At 41.7% G+C, this 21,216-nt stretch overlaps 1 protein-coding gene across 2 annotated transcripts in view; it reads right to left on the bottom strand.

Moving 5' to 3' along the window:
- Positions 1-20,157, bottom strand: part of CCDC6 (coiled-coil domain containing 6) — a 55,069-nt gene extending 34,912 nt beyond the window's left edge. Inside the window, exon 1 of one of the 2 annotated variants that reach the window (XM_075025513.1) lies at positions 19,795-20,157. In XM_075025513.1, the coding sequence (XP_074881614.1) occupies positions 19,795-20,103 (309 nt within the window). In that variant the 5' untranslated portion in view covers positions 20,104-20,157. The remainder of the gene's footprint in view (positions 1-19,794) is intronic. The other variant, XM_075025512.1, reaches the window with a different exon arrangement.
- Between the last annotated feature and the right edge of the window lie 1,059 nt (positions 20,158-21,216).

Here is a 21,216-nt window from a genome sequence, read left to right as displayed (position 1 = left end):
ATGAAAGATCACAGCTACAAATTGTTAGAGCCAACTCTTAATTCTATAGTCCAAACAGCCCAGAACAACAGAATGACAGAAATACAGAATTCACAAGCCACCACCTTTAAACAAATGAGACAGTGTAGTGTTGAGGAGTGCTTTCATCCCCTACAATTAAAATCCACATCACTTGACCTGCGGATCTGTGATTTGCCCTGATTCTAAAAAAATTATACCAGCTTATAGCTTACAATTTGTAAAGATTCAGTAAGTTTTATTTCAGTAAAATTTGACAGAGGAAAATTAAGAACTGAAACAGAAGTATAACTACAGTTTTAATGAAAGCTTAGCTTCCAGAATCTTCTGCCCCAAATGTGCCAAAATAACCATCTTTTTCTATATATTGCACATTGGAAAATTCTCAAAAGATTTCATTATGTCAGTGATTTCTTAACTGGAATGATATATTCCCTGGTAGCCCAAGGGACAATTACTTCAAAGACACCTTCCATGCCTAAAAGAAAAGTTACTTAAAGAACATAAACGTCTTAAATTTGGGGGGGGAAAGGGGGTGGCGACAGGGGGGGAGGGGGGGGGAAGGGAGGGAGAGGGGCAGGAGAGGGGGGGAAGAGAAAATGAGGGAAAGGTCTGGTACAGCTTATTATCTTAGGAGCTTAGGTCCTGCACAGCACCTCCTCTCTAATGTCTGTGCATCTCAATGGCAGAGAATTGCTACTCCAGCATGTTCAGCATTAGTATTATGACTTGTCACATCAAGACAATGTAGTGTTGTCCAAGAGCTCTGAAGAAATGCTAAATTGTCAGGTAACATCTCAGAGGATTAAAACTCAAGGAATCTAACTGATCTTAATAACATCATCTATCACTTTCTAAATGTGGCTTTACTTGGAGCTAGTAACAATCTTAACATCTTCAGAGACATTTTGGAACAGAGTAAACAAGTCAAATTGCAATGGTTCATTGTCCTCAAATCGTTAAAATTCACGTGTGCTGTTCCAAATTCAACTCCTCCATTGCCTTCACTACACAGGATTTCTACTGGTGTCCGCTTTTCAATGGTTCAGACACTAAAAGTCAGTGACACAGACCAAGCTTACCTAAAAGTAAATTGGAAGGCACTTGGTTCTAAAAAAGAAAAGAATCAGGGTGTTTCTACTTTGATTTTTGTTCATTTCTAACTTGCCCAGGTTTGTTCTGCTCAAGCTTTGCACCAATCAAAAGCTCTAAAATCCCATTATTACAGCACCGAGCCTGCACAACACTTCCTAGCCAGATCCTGGTGTTACATTAATGATGGGTGCTTGGGCCAACGCGAACACAGGCTGCCAAGATCCCAGCCCACTCCTAGCCAAACAGCAATGCCCCTCCTTTGTGCTTGCACGGGTGCTCAAGCAGCCAGGCAGCAGGCCAGCACAGGCAGAAGGAGACACCCAAAAACTAATCCTCTCCCTTCCTCCTCCCATTTTTCTTTCCTGGATCCACTTCCTAAACTGGCGTACCACACAGGCAGAGTGCTGGCACCCGGAAACTAAGAACAAACAGGCACAATATAGGCCTGTTTAAACTGCTCTGCAACAACCCCCTCTGCCTACAGCCGTGCAGGACATTGGCTTGCATTCAACTGGCTCAAAGGAAAAGCTGAGTATGATTACATCTGCCTCCATTACACAAAGAATATATTTCTCAACTGAACAAACAACAGGAACCCCTTAAGTCTAAGTACGAACTGTAAATTCCAGATATTCACACATCATATTTAATACAATGAATGTCCACTTAAATTACCCAAGGGTCAATTTCAACACAAACTTTTTAGTCAAAAAACACCATAGTTACTAAGTCTGGATACGAAAGCACATGATGCCCTACCATATTTCTTCTAGATCCATTATAATTTCATTCTGAAACTTTCCCTTCATCTTGTTACTCATTACTTGGAGATAGTTCAATTATCTTATGTAATAAAATCATTCATGTTTACCTTAATATTGCCTAAAATCTTGAAATCTGTTACTCATTTAGCCCATAATCAAACTGATGTTGTAAAACAGTCATTAAAAACCAAGGTTTTAATACTATTTCCTGCACAGACTCTGTCACTACAATATTTTTTCCGGACATGTATACATTGTGTTTCCATATGGACAATCTGCCTTTTTATTAAGTATCTGCGTTTGAAAAGAGGCTCCAATATGATCAGAAAAAAAAGATAAACAGAGCATGGAACTCGGACACAGTAGGTCTTCTATGAGGGTACAGAGTTCTTGATTTTTCCTCTATTAACCATATCATATTCAACATCCAAAAACACTAACAGCAATTCACACTGTTCTGTGTACTGTATTACAAAATAAATTGCTAAGGCACCAAATTATATAATGTGGTAACACCTGATCAGTCTATCTCTGGAAACCTGAAACAAGCAATCTACTTCCACCACAGATTTTCTGCATAACCAGAGTCACATCCACCTGTCTCCTGTGTCTCAAAACTCCATGTATAGCTAACTCAGAGCATTTCACAGGCACGTCCGCTAAGGAAAACTCTGTAATTATTGTGGTCAAGACCATAAATGGCAAAGACTATCATGCTACTTTGCAAGAAATCAAAAATGAAGAGGGGAAAAAAAGCACCTCACGCATATACAACACACAAACCCTCTTACACTTTCTAGGAAGAAAAATCCTATTATTTCTATTGCAGTACCACCTGAAATCCTGATCACTAGTAGAGCTGATGCATGAAGTGTTGTAAAAACCTGTCCTTGTGAGCTTACAATCCAGTGAGCTAATTTTAAAAGAATTAAGAAACATGTTTCTCCTAAACTTTATATAGTAACTGAGTATCACATTAGAAAGTGAATCTCATCAGAAGTTATTTTTCCACACGCTGCATACACTAGTGTAAACTGTGAAAAGTTTAGTGTTAAAACCTTTTTCTGCTCTCAGTTCTTCTTCCTGTAAATATGCCTTTAGCAGACCAAGTTCACACTGCTAGATTTCCCTCTGTCCTCCTGCATCTAGTACATGCAGCAGCTTCTGCTTATGGTAGGATGCTCTTTCTGTATCACTGGACCATACCCCAACCACATTGCTCTAGTGACACTATTTTATGAAGCAGCAAAATCCAGTATTTCCAATGAGGCATCAGTTTGAACACAGTCAAATAATTAAAAAAAAAAAATTAAAAAAAAATCACAGCTGTCTACACTCCCTTCTCCCCTCAATTAGTTCTTCTAAAAGCTTCACAAACCTTCCTGATATTGCACAGTAAGTAAGCAGGTTCAACAGTCACAAGCAATACCTACTCCTTAGTCAGTATCAGTACAACATTATCAATGATCTGACATGAACAAGTTCTTGCATTTTAGTTTCAGCTCTCACTTCAGACACAATTTGAGTAACAGGTGTTTCACAAACTACTTCAGTCACCTACACTCGACCACCTGAAAGCCAGATGCCAAGCATGCCTGGCTTGCTTGCTGACAAAGCATCACCTGTCTCCAGCAGCATCCAGAGTAGACATGACACTAGAATTTAGGGATTCTTGTTGGAAACAGCCTATCAAGCACTATTTTGATCTAATCCACTTTTGAAGGTCCCCCATCTTTAAGGCAAAAGCCACCATGACCTCTTCACCATTCATCCACCTTTTTACGGTGCAATTTCTGTTGACAGGACCCTATGGACAATATAAGCCTGCAGATGGAGCTGAAGAGCAGTTTAATCTGGTTGCTGTACACAAGAAACTCAATCTTTGCTACTGAATATAGACTGAAAGGTTGAGGCAGCTTCAGGAAGAGATGATCTCAGTTGCTGCACACGTTACACTGAAGTAAAGCTGTCACTTCAGAAAGCAGCGTTTCCAAAAGTCATACTAAAAAAATATGATGAGGTAAAAAGGGCGTTAAGTGCAGAAAGTTACAATGGCATGATTTTAGCATATGCAGTTCTTGCATAAAATGAAATCTAAGTTTCCCAGTTCTCCTGAATTACACACTCCTCCTCTAGCAGTACTAACTCAAGTTACTGCTCTGGCTGTACTTTCTGGCAACAGTTTAAAATAGTACAGAAAACTGCTGGTCTACAAATGCAATAAATACTCCAGTGAACTGATACTGCTCCCTTACAGGAGGAACTTTCACACTTCAGGTCTCCCAGGCTGGAGCTATTTTTTGCTACAGACTTTCCATCTGCACCTGAAATGAGCACACTGCATGCAATGTGCGTTTCAGACAGGGAGAAACATGAACCACCACAAGAACAGAAGTCAACAGTGACTCAGAGACTAAGGGCTCAGCTACTGCCTACTATCACGACTGCCGAGCAGCACACTTCTATGTGTAAGGGCTGAAGGACAAGGGAGTTCCACTGAAGTCCCAGTATGACTTTGGCACAGCTTTCCCCCATGCAAAGGTACTTTTTTCAGCTGGGTGGCCTGTCTGCAGAGAAAAAAAAAGAGTGAACGCTCTTGCAGTTAAAGTAGTGAGCTGGAATTCAAGTTCTGGGTTCAATTTGTAGTGTGATTTCCTGTTTAATCTACGGCAATCCCCAGGGTCACTTCCTCAGTTTTGACATAAAAGTACTTTTTTCTTTTTAATATTTTCTTTTTCTTCTTTTCCTTTTCTTTAAGATACATTTTCAGGAATAACAGAGCTACACAAATAGCAGAACTGTACATTTTTATCTTCGGGTATACAGTATCTCCTCGAAGACCCACACTTTTGAAAACAAACAAGCAGTTAATACCTTGGTATGTTTCCTTCTGAACACCAAGATGTTGGGCTTTTTTTTTTTTTTTTTTAAACACAAACCTTGTATATGAGGCAGAAAGGAGCATTTTATTTGCTTGTTTAGAAAAAAACAAACAGAAACCACCAATTTACAGGCTTACCAGATGTTGTTTCCAAAACACACTAATGGACGGGAAAAAAAAAAATAATCAGTTTTGAGCCTCAGTCTGATAACTTCCACTACTCTAAATGTTACCTATCATGTAACATTAAAGTCACATGCAGAACTGCCTAAAAACCTAATTCCTACTACATTTCAGCTATTCAGGAGATGAGTTCTGCTGGCGGGGGGGGGAGAGATCTGGTTTTTATTACAATAATAAAGAAATATCTATATGATAAGCAATTATTTCAAGTGTTGAAGTTCCTTTTAATCTCCATTTATAGTTGGAAATTCTCTCTCCCCTTCATCCCCCCACCCCCCTCCTTTTTAAAAGGTCAATTAGGTTTTGGCTGGACGTGTCAAAATGCTTCTGTCACAACACTCCTACTGCTAACTCCAATCACACAGCAAGTTTTTCCCTTGATGCCTAACAAGTGATACAGTATATTGCTGTACGAATCCACAATGGTTGCAGACTGACTTGAGAAAGGAGCCAAGTCAAATGACGTAAGACATACATTTTTCTCCCTAGTCAGTTTTAACCATGATCAAATGTTTTCAACTCAACATCGCTCATGCAGCCTTATGAGACCTTCTCTCAAAAATTCAGTTACCTTCAAGACATGGGTGCATACATCTTGTGGTTTGGAAAACCACACAAGGAACAACACTTTAAAAGAGCCCTCAGCATTGACTAGCTTCCTAAACACAAAAGTTCAGTAGTATTCGTACATGCTAAATAATCTCTTAGCATCAGCAATGAAGTAAATTGTTTGATGGTATGCAATTCCATTCCAATTCAGATTTGTAAACACTTAAAATAGCCCCTCTCTCAGCATTTTGATGTTGACCTGCAAGAGTCTTGCACAACTGAAACACACAAGTGGTGAAAACGAAATAAGCACGTTATGAAAACAGGCTCATTTCACAAACATAAATATTTATAAAACTAATGCATTTGGTTCATTACAAATGAGGTATAACAAGCTATACAAAATTCATAATTAATACAATCAGTTCCTGAATTTACTTAAATAATTTTAAAATAATTTAAATGCCTTTCTTCAAAACAGATAAAAAAATAGAGTATATTCTCTTCACAGGTTTTTATTACACCAAAATACTGGCATTAAATGGTTAATACAAATGCAGCACACGAAAAAGCCAGATTTTCTGTGACAAAGAAAATGTCAAGACAGGGTCTGGAAAAATGTATCAAACATCAAATAACTTTTACTTAGGAGTTTAACCATGAACGACCTGCTGTTATGCAAGTCTTAATGTAATTATAGACTATATGGTAATAAAGCACCACAAAGGAAAGGTAGCAAGGTTGTACAGGCAAACATTAAACATTTCCTATTTTGAGCGTTTGACGTTACAACCTTAGCAATCTGACTATTCATTAGACACATGCTTTATAGCAGTTATTTTTCAGTCACTTAAACATCATCATGTACAACAAGCTCCCAGACAGTTATCGGGGCTGGAGTCTCTGCTTCCAGTACACAAGAGCTATAACCTGAGCCAAGAGAAGCTACAGGCCAAGGCAAGAATGACCTAGCAGGAAAATTAAATCTAGCCCACAGACCTTTCCAAATGGTTCTATTTCACAAGGCTGTTTCTCCACCTCATCACTCACTGCACATGCACACAAAGTCTACATTTCCTGCACTTCTTGCATTTTCAGTAGCAGTGGCTTTCCAATGCATGTGTAAAACGAGCATAGCACATACAAGCAACAAGCCCAGCTCTCCTAAGTCCTCAGGTTCACTGTATACAAGCAAAGTATTTCTTCAAAATACACATTAAATGTTCCTCAGAGGGATCGTAATGACCACATGTCCAAACATGACCAGGAAGGCAGTAAGAATGGGGCCATATTACACAGCTCCCCTCCGAGTCCAGCAGAGGCAAGTGACCATTCCCAGTACAAAGGTTAGGCAGGCGACACCGCTCCAGCACAAGATACTTGTGTGCTTTGCTAGGGTCTCCCCCTTTTCTGGTAGTTCGTACCCAACTGAAGATTTACATTGACAAAGACAACCAATATGGAAAATAAAACTACAGGGTCATATCAAACACTAAACCAAAGTTTGAAATACCTCTCTATATTAATCCTTTTCTGATGACTACTTGAAAGAAATTTTTTATTTACTCTGACTGCCAGTGAAACTGCGGTTTTACTGGTGAATTTTTTGTAGTGTAAATAGTTGCTAGTTAATCAATAAGTGTAAACCAAATAGAATACAGGAGTACATGGAACAGGTTTTGCTTTTGTTCAGACTCAATATAAAAGCTCCTGAAAAACGTCATAAGGATGCTCCTATACACATCACTAGATTTGTAGTTTTATGTTTAGTTTGCCTGAATTTTTGAACTTGCAGGTTTCTGGACATGAAAGACAGAAAAAAAAGAGATCAAATTGCTTATAGTTACTCTTGTAGTATATACCATTTTGTTGGTTTTGGGTTTCTTTTTTTAAACTTATTTTCCATACCCTGCACACTCATTGGAATTACCACCCTTTTAAAATGTTGTGGGTTTGACTTACATCTAAAATACTCACGTTTTACATAATCTGGTTGTGTTGTGCTACTTCGAAACCAATAATCAACAAAAATCTCAGCAACACCACCAAGCAGTACTAGAACCTATAAAAAATATAGTGCTGCAGTAAATCAGTCCAAATTATTCTGTAATATCAGACATCTAATGCATAAACACTTCTTAAGCTAACATATTTTAGATACTTTTTTCCCTTATCTTGACCCACGAGCCTTCTGTTATATTTTCTTCCCCCCAGCTGAGGAGGGGGAGTGATAGAGCGGCTTTGGTGGGCACCTGGCATCCAACCAGGGTCACCCCACCACACCCTGTTTTCCACCCACTGATAAATCACCATTTGTCTTCGATGTACCCACACATTAATGAGTCCACTTTGCTGGACTGACCAATAAGCAAACTCAATATTGCACACTCCCAAAGTTTCAGAGCAGGAAAAGCAAAAGATTCAGTGGAAGAATAGACTACTGGGTGACTAATTTACTACACAGCTTGTGTTCAGAGGTATGTATATTGGTGCTAACAGGCACTGAGCTGTGCTTTAAAATAACAAACTTCTGCTCAAAACACAACCACAGCAAACTATTGTCAAAAGTAGCTTTGCTGCCACAACTGTTTCTCTATTCAAAGACAAAAGAACACAAACAAAAGCAGGGAGCAGAGATTTAACAGTTACTCCCCCAAATAATCTTCATGAAAATCCTACTTCACTTTATGTAGCTTAGGTAAATCATTGCAAGTACGCAAATATGAAACGCTTGTTTTTCTTCATCAGAGTATATAATGAGTCAAAGTATAATTCTGTTATACCCAGGTTTTACAGGCAGAAGGTGTCAGACCAGTGCCGCATGGCATCCCCCACACATTGTCACTGGTGTGCCACAGGTATCAGCAACTCTCCCTGTTCCCAGGCAGAAGACCACAAGTCTACTCACTTCTAGACTGGGTCCTGAGCTCAAACAGCCTGTGTACCCATCATCCTTCTCTCCTAGATCCAAATGACTTTCAGCACTTGTAGATCCTTCTTTCAGATGTGTATTACCTGTGGTATATCTACATCAATCAACCTGCCTTCCTTTAAATTTATTAAAACTAGGGAGGAAGACTATGATATCAAAATCCAGTTCCGGGGTTTCCAAACTATAGCATGAGATGCTCACCATGTAATTGCTTGATTCACTTTCTCTAAAGCTTTTTTTCTTTTTTTTTTTTTTTGGGGGGGGGTTGTTTGTTTGTTTTAAATGATAGTTTAAATACAACTTAGATAATCACTAGAGATAGCAATGTTTTTCCCCACACTAGCAAGGTGTCCCTAGTCACTCAATGTAACTAACCTCTTAAGAGGGCTCCTTTTAAAAACATCCCCTAATTTCCTCTTGCACACGTTGGCTTTCTAAAGAAACACTTTCTCAGTGATCCACAAGTGCTGGAGACAAAGCTTTTTATTGATTATAATCATGCCTTGTTCCTAACCAGCACATTCACTAAGTAAACACCACACTGCCCATCCCACTGCTAAGACACATTAGCTCTAACTCCATCACAGCAAACAAATGTTTCTACTTACACCTCCTAGGAGTCAGTGAGTGGAGTAATATTTTGGGTTTTTCTCCTCTACAGTTTGGACATCTTGCAGTACATACCACAGTATTCTGAAGAGCAATCTCTTTTCAGGTTTTCAATATAAGAAACAAGTCTATCAATTTAGTGTATGAAAAGGAATATGAAAAAAACTCTGTACCCTCTGCCTCTGATCTCTACAGAGGTTTCCAGGATGCGGGGGGGGGGAGGGGGGGGGGCAGGGGGGAAGACGACGACGACACACATACAATCACTCTTGATTATTTACTCCATACAGAACTGGAGAAATAGGTCTAACAGAAAAATGTTTAGGAAATGCCTATCCACTTTTCCACCCACAGAGCAAGAACTTCCAGTTACATGTCTCAGTTTCAAAGAAAAGGGGGTTTTTTGCAGATCTACATCTCAGGTTAAATTTACTCCTGGAAAAGGACTCTGGAGGTGTCCCTCCTCTTGACCCAACCAGGATTTCAGGGTCTGTGAGGACAGAGCTTTTTGCCTAATGAATCAATTCCTGGCAATACTAGCCATGACAAAATTTCTACTCTTCCTTTTTAACAGATGTGAAAAACACATAGTGTTTAAAGCTCTTGGAAAAACAATGATTAAAAACCGCTACATTTTACAAAATTCATAGTAACTGCTTTTTCTGTTTATTTGAAAGCGAAGGGAAACAACATAGAAATCCCATCACTACCAAAAAAAACCCCCAAAACCTTCCAACATCCTCTGTTGAAAGTAGAAATTAAACTGTGAGGCACAGAAAGAAGCATACATACTTCATACTACAGCCCATTAAACATTGTTGGGTTTTATCACACTGACTTGTTAAGAAACATTTATACTTCTATTCTGGACTGAAGTGTATCATTGTGGGAATTATTTATATATGTGGCAGGAGTTTTAAATATGATTATCATCATCATCAACAAAGCAACTAAAAAGACCTTAGCTTTACAGTAATAAGCAGAAACATCACATTTTTAGGCAGTTTAAAGAACTAAAACATCTGAGGAAACTTTACAGATAGCTGAAACACTGCTAGGCTGTTTTGACCTACAGCGAAGCTGAAGAGACACTCATCTACCTCACTAAGCCTACTGCAAACTGAAAAACAGATTGCGTGTAATATTAATGCACAGAAGATGAAATATCAGACAAAGTCAAATTCAGAGTTGAGATGAGAAGAAAAGGCCTTATCCTAAGAGTTTCCCCACCAATTAAAGTATCAGCCGATGAGCTGAGAGAATACCCTCTTTTCCAGGAGCAAAACTGCTGCAATGGAAGGCATGAAGGGATAGAGGACTCTCAGGAGCTAAAAGGACTGTCCCCCTAGGCAACAATTAGCCTACAATGTCTGTATTTTAACTGAAAAGTTGAAAATTACAAATTCAAGTGTCAGGATTAAAAATTGCCTCAATGTTTCTGTAAATACTTTGCTTTAGCTTTCATCAAGGAGTCCTTGCACCCCACAGAGAAAGATGTGAAACCTGCACATCTGCAATTTGTGCTTTGCAGTTTCCTACTTAGACACTTGCCTTTTTTGTGGAACAGTTCACCTCAAACATCTTGCCTTCATTTTTACTTCATTCATTAAAATGGGACAATAACAGTCCACCTAATTAAAACTAAGATACCTCTTCAGTCAGACAAGGAGGACTTGGCTGAAGAAGTGGAACTTGAGATGTTCCCTTCTGGACATCCCCAGACTGCTGTGCTGGAAGCAAGACATCACAGGAATGTTTTCTGTTATGGATCCATAGGAACTTGCTTTATAATGTATTTTTTGCCTCTCTTCTAGAGCATGTCTTTGTCTCTTTTCTGTTCATTCTGTTTAGATCCCAAATCCTGTGCATAATTCAGTTTGTACATTTTGTCCTTATTACTCTCCTCCTCCAGTTTTGTTTTGTTTTTTTCTTTAAGAGAAAGACAGAAAGGATTCACCTCTTGCTCTGCTGCTAAATTCAGCAACTTCCTCCTACCCCCAAGCCCAAAAAAGAGCAGCAAAGCAACTGTTTCTCTCACTCCTTTTACCAGGCTATGCTGAAATACGTCACACGTCTACTGCTGACAATTTTCACTCCTTTGGAGGAGAGCACTGCCTTGTTTCTTCATTCCAATTACATTTCAATATCTGTTTGTGAGAAACCAGCACTCCATCCTCCTGCAGCGCTCTGTAAGTCCAGCTGCCTGACCAGCCTCGACTGCAGCTGCCATGGAGTCACCGTTCCAAGTGCTTTCTGCTCTTCCAGTCCCCAGCTGAAATCCCATCCAAGCACACCTTATGAGGTGCAGCATGAAAACAGAACCTTTTGTTGAAGTCTCTAGCAGATGCGTAAGCTTGCTCACCACAGCTGTGTGCCACACACCAGCATTATTTCCTCATTTACTACAGCGAGCTTTAGCACCGACAGTCCATAGATGAAAATACACCCCATGCATACCAACACTTAAAACTAAGGACTTTGAAAACAACTTCACTATTAACTGAAGTCCGTATCAGCAGTAGGAGGAAACAAGCAATGAGGACAAGTAAACAGAATTAACAAGTGCAAGAAAACCACAGACCATGCACCTATTCTGGAAAAAAAAAAAAAATTAGAAAATAAAATCACTTTCCTTCATCCTTTGAAATCAGCAATAAAATTCAAACTCCATTACAGTCAAAGCCACAACTAAAATAAAGTACAGAACTTCCAGTATTTGAAAATTATTCTAAAGTCTTGTCTATACTAGCTTTCCAATACTGGTATTAGCAACAGCAATAGAACCTCTAAAAAACCTAACGTTTTACTCTACCATCTAAACCAGCAGATGTGAACAATGCAAAACTCTCAGTATTGAGAATACTCATCTGGGTGAGTGACCCATACTGTACTAATGTAAAAGAAAAAAAAAATCATTAAAAATTTCTAGCAAATATACAGCACTAGCATACTTGAATATTTTTCTTCAGTGAAAGCAAACCTGTTGTTTCGTGTACAATGCAGAAAAAGATAAAACAACTCTCTCCTTCAAAACATTTTCAAGTCACTGGAGATACACTAAGAAAGAATGGCCCTTGGTCTCAGTAAATGTTCAAACCCAACGTTAAACAGTATTCTTAAAATAAAAGCTGACTACAAACCAGTTCTGACATACAATTCAAGGTACAACCTCAGTGATAAAGTTCACTTACGAGAAAAGCAAAATTACTTTCTATGCAGAATAGCAAGCCCACAGAAACACCAATAACTTTGCACTATTAAAAATTCCCAAATGTACTCAAAAATCTCAGTTCTCATTTCACTTTCATCCCCAAAGTAATTCAGAGCAACATACCAGTATTCCTACTGACTGAAGATATTCCACCATTATTAAACATGGGAACATCAATAAAGTAACAGATAAAAGAAGTAGAGCTGTTGTGTAATATTTAAAGGCAAGCAACACATAGATGGTTATCACAGTTTGGTATCAACCCAATAGCAATACTGGAAACAAATTAATTTACTTTATAAAGGACAGAAACATAAAAAGGGTCATTCAGCATGGTTTTATAGAGAACAAGTTGTGGCAGATAGGCATAGATTCATCTTTCAGCCAAGGACTATTGTAATAAAGATAACCACAAAGGTGTAGGATGTGTATATGGCACCCATATGACTTTTTAATATAGTAATACATGCCATACATTATTTTAAAATGGTTACAAAATAATCAAAGTATACAGCAGGATTTCCAAAGTGGCTTACTGACCTCAAAAATACTTGTCAGTGGGAAATTGTATTAGAAATTTCACACCAACATGTACTAAGCATGATGTTGTTCAAAATATTCACTGCACGTTATTCTTCAGTAATTTCTGATAAACTCCAGGAGACTGAGATTAGCAAGACTGTAAAAAATAATAAAAGAGAACAGACACCTTCACATTTTGTTTAATTTGAAACAAATTCATTCTACCAAAGCTGCGCTTCTGAAAAAAAAGGACAAACCCACAAATCAAGGGATTCTCTCAGAAAATGGACATGGAGAGAAGGAACAACCACCACCTCTGTATTAGCTTCACACGTGATGCCGTAACACAGACTGCTACCCAAGGTCAAACAGAGGCAGCTCACCTTCACTTCTGTACCTAGCATGGTGAAAAAGATAAGGGCAGGGAAAAGAAACTTAAGGGGTTGATACCTCTTTGTAAAGAAAAACAGGGGGGTTACAGAACAGAGCCTCAAAAAATCCCAGAAAAAGGAAAAATAACCTTCCTGAGACTATGGCTCCACAATTATTAGCAGCAATTCAAGGGAAAATAACCTTCCTGAGACTACGGCTACACAACTATTAGTACCAAAGCAAGTGCTTCTGGACAACCCAGCAGTAAAAAACAGACCTGGAAGAGGCACAAGCATGCTACTGCATTTCTGCCAAATTAGCCAGAGCACATAACAGCAAGCTCATGGAAGACAACTGACAATACTGGATGAAAATAAATAAATAAAGCCTGTCAGTTCCAGATTAATCTATCAGAAACATTTGTTCAAATCTGAAGCAGAAAAAGGTGTTTAGACTAGATCAGTGCATCATATACCTGCAGCATCTTTGATTCACCACATCAGATTTTCAGCATCTCAGCACCTGAGAGCTTAGTTCAGTTCGTCAAAGGAAACTAGAAGATGCCTGTTACAGCCTGTATCTTCCTAAGGAGAAAGCAGATGATCCAGAAGACTCATTAACCTAGCCAAAATGCACAGCAGGAACCAACAGCTCAGCCTTGATGAAGCTGATGGGAAGAAGTAGAGGCAGGACACCAGAGCCTTTCCAAGCACAATGGTTCTTCACCCCCGTGAGTCTTCAAATTAAAACTGGATACATTTCGAGGTAAGTTATGAGATCAATGCAGGAACAACTCAGAAAAACATGAAGATGTGACACAAATCAAGGCAGATGATTTAGTAACCCTCTGAAGCCTCAAACTCCCTGAAAGTACAAGCATTCCTGTTTATTAACTATTTGAATCAAGTTCAGAAACATTAGCACTTTCTCTGTGTTTTTTGTTTTGTAACCAGCATTGAAGGTGGCCTACAACACAGACAAATGGTAACGTGCTGTTACCACTGCACTCACAATGTTTTTGCGTGGGAACTTGATATGCTAGTGGCTGTGCATAACTACCAAATGAAGCAGATGATAACAACCTTTCTACTATTAGGTCATCAGCCGCCCAGCAAGTAGCATTGCTTTTACCACCTTAAGGGCCAAAACAGTTAACACTAAAGTGCATTACTAAGCTTCCTTTTTCCTTTTGTAGAAGCTCAATAGAAACTTCTTGAGAATCTGAGGCAAAAGTAAAACTGAAATACAAGACACTCATTTCCTATGTGCCTGCTCTTCCTGAAAAATTTTGGATGGAGTTTAATTGTGCATGAATTTGCTAATCTTAGCAACAATGTTGTCTTTACTCTAGAAAGCAGGTAAGCAAAGCATTTCTAAAGTAAGTTATTTTTGAGTTAGACTTTTAGTTTAGTCCAGCTACAAACTAGATTTACAAATGACCCGGCAGGATACAAAAGCCCCAAGCAGGTTTCTTACACCTACAGAAGACATCACAAAACAGTGTCAGCCTCTTTCACACAAGCAAGCCCTACTTTAAAAGAAACAGTAAATAACAGACTTACAGATACCTCTTTTAAAATATTAATCTCTTTGATTTCTTGGTTTGCTTTTTACCTCTACCTGCTACTAATTGATTTCCTTCATTCATCCCCGTGCCCTTAAGTGAGCACCTTTTAAAGGTTTGTATTTCAATTCAGTTAGCCTATCCTGCCCTTTCTTCTACTATTAATAGGCATATTCTGTACTGAAACCAGTGTTCTGCTTTGAAATTCTGGTGCAAACTCCAGGAGAGAAAAAAGCTGTTAAAAAGCATTTTTTTCAGGGGATTTTCAACAATATAGCACACCCATTCACTTCCCCGAACTATCTATCCAGGCTGACATTTTCCATGAAGACCCACAACAGCAGATCTCATGCATACACATACACAAAAGCCACTGCACACTTCCTTGAGAACAAAATGCTAAAATCATATTTATTACCAGCATCTAAATCTGGTTGTTTATTGAGAAAACTGTAACAAGTCTACAATACGACACAGAATTTTTCTGATCTGCAACTCCCAGAAAGCCTGTTTGTTTTCAGGAGATGACTGTTATCAAAAGCAACAAATTTCTTCAGGGTTTGTGAGTAGGGGTGAGGAAATAGGAGCCAAGTAAAGCTTTTTCTTCCATTGCGTCTCCCAACTGGTGGGAGGCTGTTCACTTCACTCTGCAGAAATGCAGAGGAGACTGAGAAGCCAGGAGATGCAACTGCCCTCTGCTAGCACTCAGGGAATAAAAAAAAGCCAAGCTGAAAGCCAAGGTGCAGAGGCGCAGGTTTAGCTACAGAGAAAAGGGTAGCAGAGGTCTCACAGTAAAATGCTGCCACTTGCAACCCACAGCAGTGTACACCAGTCCCACGTCCCAACGGCCCTTGCCAGCAAGCACTGCAGCAGTCACTACTGGACGGGGGTAACTCACGGCAAGCCCACAAAAACCAGCATCCAAGTGTTACTTATGCCATCAGCATTTTGGATCAGACTGTCTCAACTGAATTGATGATCCCATTGGGGATCCACACAGCACCACAAATCGGGATTTCTAGGATAAATCCCTTCCCTACAAAGCAAACTGCAGGGAAAAAAAACTGAGAAACTGTTCTTGTAAAATCTATCTCACAAAGCATTAGAACTGCTACATCAAGCATTCTGGAGCAGGAACATTTTTATATCAAGGCTTCTCAAATACTCATTTTTTTAACTGAGATGAAGGTAGTGTAACAGAATAAGGCTTATTATACTTTAATTTTCTTACACTACAGAACATGCCTGACTATAGTAGGCCAATCTACACGAGTTAAATTACTGAATCTAACATCCCAGAGTAAGCATGTATGTACCTGTAGCAATCAGGGACTAAAACTCTCATAGTTATTAAATGCACTCTGTTTGTGTGAGGCCTGTCTGTTCAAAACAGTAACAAAGAAAACCAAAATGCTTCAGTATTCAGGTTACATGGCCTTCACTGAAATAGGATGACTTTGTTACATCAAACACTGAAAAGCAGAAAAAAGAAGTTAGAAATCCAAGTTCTACTGGCTTCAAAAGAAACTTCCTGACGAAGACGTACCTACACCCAGCTGTAGTATTTCAGCTTTTGTCACACGCAACAATTCAATCTTTTGAAAAGCAGCCACCCCACCACCACCACCCAGTTTTGAAGGTACTCTCATTTAACTAAAGAAGTCGTGCTGTCCCAGACTTAGTCCATTAAATATGACATCTCCTTGGTAGACCTTTTTCACCAAAAAATTAAGGAAGTTCACTCAGGAAATCCAGTTCTGGTAATGCAGTACTAGAACCAAAACTCACTACTTCACATCTCAAATACATAGCACCTCAGATCTTCAGGCGTGTGATTTTTCCCAAGCCAGGAGAAATCCATTCCATTTCCTAAAAAAGACCTTGCAGAAACATACCATGAGATCATACAACTAAAGATTGCTAAATACATATAAATTAATTCTCTGCAAATGGGTCAAGTGATCTTAGTTATTTCTTAATTAATCTCAAACTTTGCATCTTGTAATGTAATGCTCTTGCACTGCTAGATAACACTTCAAATTTACCTAGCTTTCTCCTCACTTTGCTCCCTCCCTCACAGTTTGTTACCATTAATAGCAGGTAAGATAAAGTTATCACGTGTATTTACTTAATTTCAGAGTCTTGCACACAAGCAACAGCATGATTTCATTTGCATTTCAGGCTACTGGAAGGAGTAGAGTTCACACACCTGAAGAAGTAGAGTTCACACATCTTTTTGGACGTACACTTAGTCCAGGCTAGTTTTACCAATTTCAGTATGAAAGCAGCACCTGTTTGTACATGTTTTAGATGAGAGTTCATATGAAGTTAGCAAGCACATGAGCCTGTCAAGTCAAAACCTTTTCTCAGTCAGTTTTCCAAGTGCAACTACTTAACATAGGTCTCCTACGCTCAATTAACGCTTATTTTCAACCCTACGACACAAGGGTTAACTACAAAATAGAACTAATAGGATCCTATGCGGCAAGCTATTTAAATAATTCCCAAACTGTACGCATCCACGCTGACACCAATAATGCCACGCACAGACACAGAAACAAAGAAGTCAACATCATATTAACACTTACATGAGCATGGAAGCAAGAGGAAGGAGGAAGACGACCACTTTCTGCCTAGTAAACCTCAAAGGGAAAATATTCAAAACCATTAAAGACAGTGGTGGGAGCTAGAGAAAGTGAAGTCTCTGTGGCACAACGACAGGACAGCAAAAGGCTCGCAGATGAAGAGCCACGTGGTTCGAGGAGTCACCTTCACATACAGCACACAGGTTTAGTCATTTCACCTGCTATTTTGGCTACCTGTCAGTTTCATTTGTGCTTCACAGCTCGTCCTTGACACTTGATAAAAATCAAAGCTGATTTGTTATATTACAGTATCTACAACAGGAAACTGGTATCCAGCGCCCGCCTGCCAGCACAACAACAGGGCGAGGAGCTTGAGCTGGCTGGTGGTGGAGTAAATTGACAAAGGTTTAGAATCACAATAGAGAAAATCAGAAAACTTTCTATTTAATTACATTTACATGCAAATGGCACACATTTCAACGTTCCAATAAAGTTCATCTCCAGTCACTTGTAAACTACAGCACACAACAAAGTATTTTGACTGCAAATGTGTTTACATTATGGACTATGTAAACCACAGCACAAAGTCTCAGTGGCCTGAAAAAAAAAAGTTATGTTTTGCATTCATTATTTCACCACTTGCTGAATTAGAAGTGGTTTACTCAGTTGTGCACACAGTTTAGCACACCAAAGGCAGAATGTCTCCTGAAGATGCCGGTTTTCTCAGACAGCCTACAGGTTGCTACAAAAGTCTAACACACCTTTTCTCTCTTTATCCAAGATGTCAAAAACATAGACCAAGTTTTAGATTTAAGAAAAATACTTCCCTTTTGTAAATTAAAATCTGATGAAAATATAAGATAATCAGTCCCTAGAGACAGCACCTAAAGAACTTTAACACACACATAACAATTTTTCAAGTTGTTTACAAACAATACCACCTACCAGGGGTTCAGAAAGATGCTGTGCCTTTCCAACAGGCGAAGAGAAGATGTCTGACTGACAAGATGTCTTAGCCCCTTTCAACATTAGAAGGCACTCTGCTGCTACCTAATTAAGACACATTCTCTTCTCGTAAAGTATTAACAAAGCACTCGTTTCCCCAACTAGCACTATATTTGTCATCCTTGAATAAATTACTTCTGTATTGTATTTCATGCACTTTTCCGGCCCACATCCTGCTAGACACTGAATGCTTACTACTGGGAACAGATGAGAGGTTTGCCTAGACAAGCTCCATTTCTTTACTAGATATATTGACAATGAAAGACCTGATTATCAATAAAATAGCCATTATGCTTGTAATAAAGTAACACCCTGTGAAAAATCAGATGAGAAGAGAATGAGCACATGCAGGTGGGAGGGATCGATCTTTCTCAAGGCATCTCTATCTGCCCTGGCAAGGATGCACAGGGCAGCCTGTACAAGTATCAGGGTTACCCTTCATCGGTCTTTAACATGTTACCTACTTTGTTTGGATGCAGGCCATGATCATTACAACATCTAAACGATCATTCTAACGACCGAATTAGCAACGCCCCCCCCCAATCTAAACTCCTAAACTCCCAACTCACATAGAAGAAAACAATGTCATATTCATTGTATTTTCATATGTACTTTACTGAGAATTGATGCTCAACGGCACCACATAAAATGATGTTAAATTCCAAGTTGTGCTCACAGTGCTCATGAACCAGTAGCTGAGCTCTTCCCGGGACAGAGTGGGGTGTGTTACTCGCATTGTTTTAAAAGGGTTTATTTTAAATAACCCCTTGAAATACCACAGCTAACAAAACAGTACAAATAAATCAGACGCTCCTTCATGACCAAGCCGCTACCCTGCAACTCGCTGTTTCTGCAGAGTGGCTGAAGAGGTGGCGGCTGAAGAGATAATCCGTAATCTCCGCAGATTACTTATACTCGCAGAAAATCTCTACTTTGAGAAACTTCAGGGAACACCCAGCATCGCCCTTCCTCCGCACGGCCCTTACTGCTCCGTCCCTCAGAACCCCGCCGAGCCGCCCCTTCCCGAGCCCTCGCCGCTCGGACAGCCGGGCACCAAGGGCAGGGGCGGCGGGGCCGCCTCCCCGCGGAGACCCGGGCGGGCCACGCCGGTCTGGGGCGGCGGCGGAGCCACCTGGGTTCCTCGCCGCTTTCCCTCCCGCTCCCGCAAGGACCCTTGTCCCCACTGAGGGCCCGGGGACGGCGCGAAGGGCGCGGGGTGACACCAACCACCCCCCCGGACGGGCCGCGGTGACAGCCGGGCCCGCCTGAGGTAAAACTCGCCTCAACCGCCGCACCCGGGGGGGGGACCTGGGGGGGGGCGGGCGGGCGGGCGGCGGGGCGGGAAGGCCGCGGCCGGGCTAAGGGGAGGGCGGCGGCGGCCGGGCCCGCCCTGCGCGGACACCCCCGCGGCGGGGCACCCCCCCGCCCCCCCGCGCGCACACGCACACGCGCGCGCGCACCGCCCGCCCGCCGCCGGGCCCGGCGCGGCGCCGCCCGCACTCACGATGGTGACGCTGGCCTTGCGCAGGTCGCGGTTCTCCTCCTGCAGCGCCTTGCACTTGAGCTTGTAGGTCTCCAGCTCGATCTTCAGCACCTTGTTCTCCTGCTGCAGCGAGGCCAGGCGGTTTGTCAGCTCTTCCAGCCGGAACGGCGAGATCACGATCCCGCCCGCCTTGCCCCCCGAGCCGCCGCCCGCCACCCCCGAGCCGGGCCCCGCCGCCGGGCCGCCCGCCGTCAGCGGCCCCGCCGGGCCGCCGCCCCCGCCACTGCCGCCGGCGCCGTCCGTGTCGCTCTCGCTGGCGCTGTCCGCCATCGCCGCCGCCGCCGCTCTCTACCTCCCTCTCTCGCTCCCTCCCGCCGCCGCCGCGCCGCCAGGCGAGCAGGGGGCGGCGCCCGCCGCGCGCCGGCGCCGCGGCCTCCCCGCGCGCCAAGAGGGGACGCCCGCCCAGGCCGCCCGCCCATAGCGCCCCCTGCCGGCCCGCGCCGGCACCGCCGCCGGCCCCGCAGCGCGCCGGGGTTCCCGTCGGCGGCGTGAAAAAAAACCAACACTTTTTTTCTGCTGTAGCGCCGGTTCAGGCGCCCCCGACGGCACGGCTTCTGCGGGGAAGGCTTTGTTTAAGTATTAAATTATCCACGGCGAACAGCTTGCGCGCAAACCCTGGATTTTTTACCTCAGTATATCAGAAAACCCGCTCCTCGCTCAGACCTGTGACCCGTGTGGGGAAGCCCTGGGCTCACCCAGCAGCGCTGTGCCGGACCTCCCGAGGTTCATTTACACACAAGTCAAACAACCGAAAACCTCCTTTTTTTTTTTTTTTTTTTTTTAAGAATATATCTATTAAAATAACATGCGGACGCAGGCAGCGCTGCCCGGTGAGCGCCAGGAGGGCGCGGGGCGGGAGAGGCCGCAGGGCTGCCCCAGGCCTGGAGCTGAACCTCCCGGCTCCAGAGGCCCCTCGCTTGCGGAGCAGCTCATAGCCCCCCGCTTTGGGGGCCTGGGGCAGATGGGTTTGGGTCCCCCCACCCCGCCAAGGCAGGGTGAGCACGGCGGCAGCCCCTGACCCCCCCGGCCCCACGCCCCTTCACGGCGCAGAGACAAAATGGCGTGTTACTCCAGGCCTCCATACCTCTGTAAAGCTGCTTTAAGTTAAGATGTATTAAGGCCCATCTCTCATTGCAGATTATTTCCTGATTAGTATGTGCATTAGTTGGGTTTTTTTTACTATTTCTTTGTGGAGCAGCCGAATAAAGGCACGAGTTATAGTGAGATACAACAGAGCGTACATGCCATTCATGATATGGCCTAATGTGGTCCGCATTGCTCCTGGATAAATTAGTCACTAAGACTGTATAATTGGTTTCTCAATTATTTATGAAGGGGTCTTTTAACAACAGCAATTTTTCTGTTAATGGCAAGTAAGGATTT

This window comes from Buteo buteo, chromosome 4, assembly GCF_964188355.1.
Source record: "Buteo buteo chromosome 4, bButBut1.hap1.1, whole genome shotgun sequence".
Taxonomy (NCBI): Eukaryota; Metazoa; Chordata; class Aves; order Accipitriformes; family Accipitridae; genus Buteo; species Buteo buteo.
Note: the sequence above shows the minus strand (reverse complement) of the source record. Positions and strands in the feature narration are given on the sequence as shown.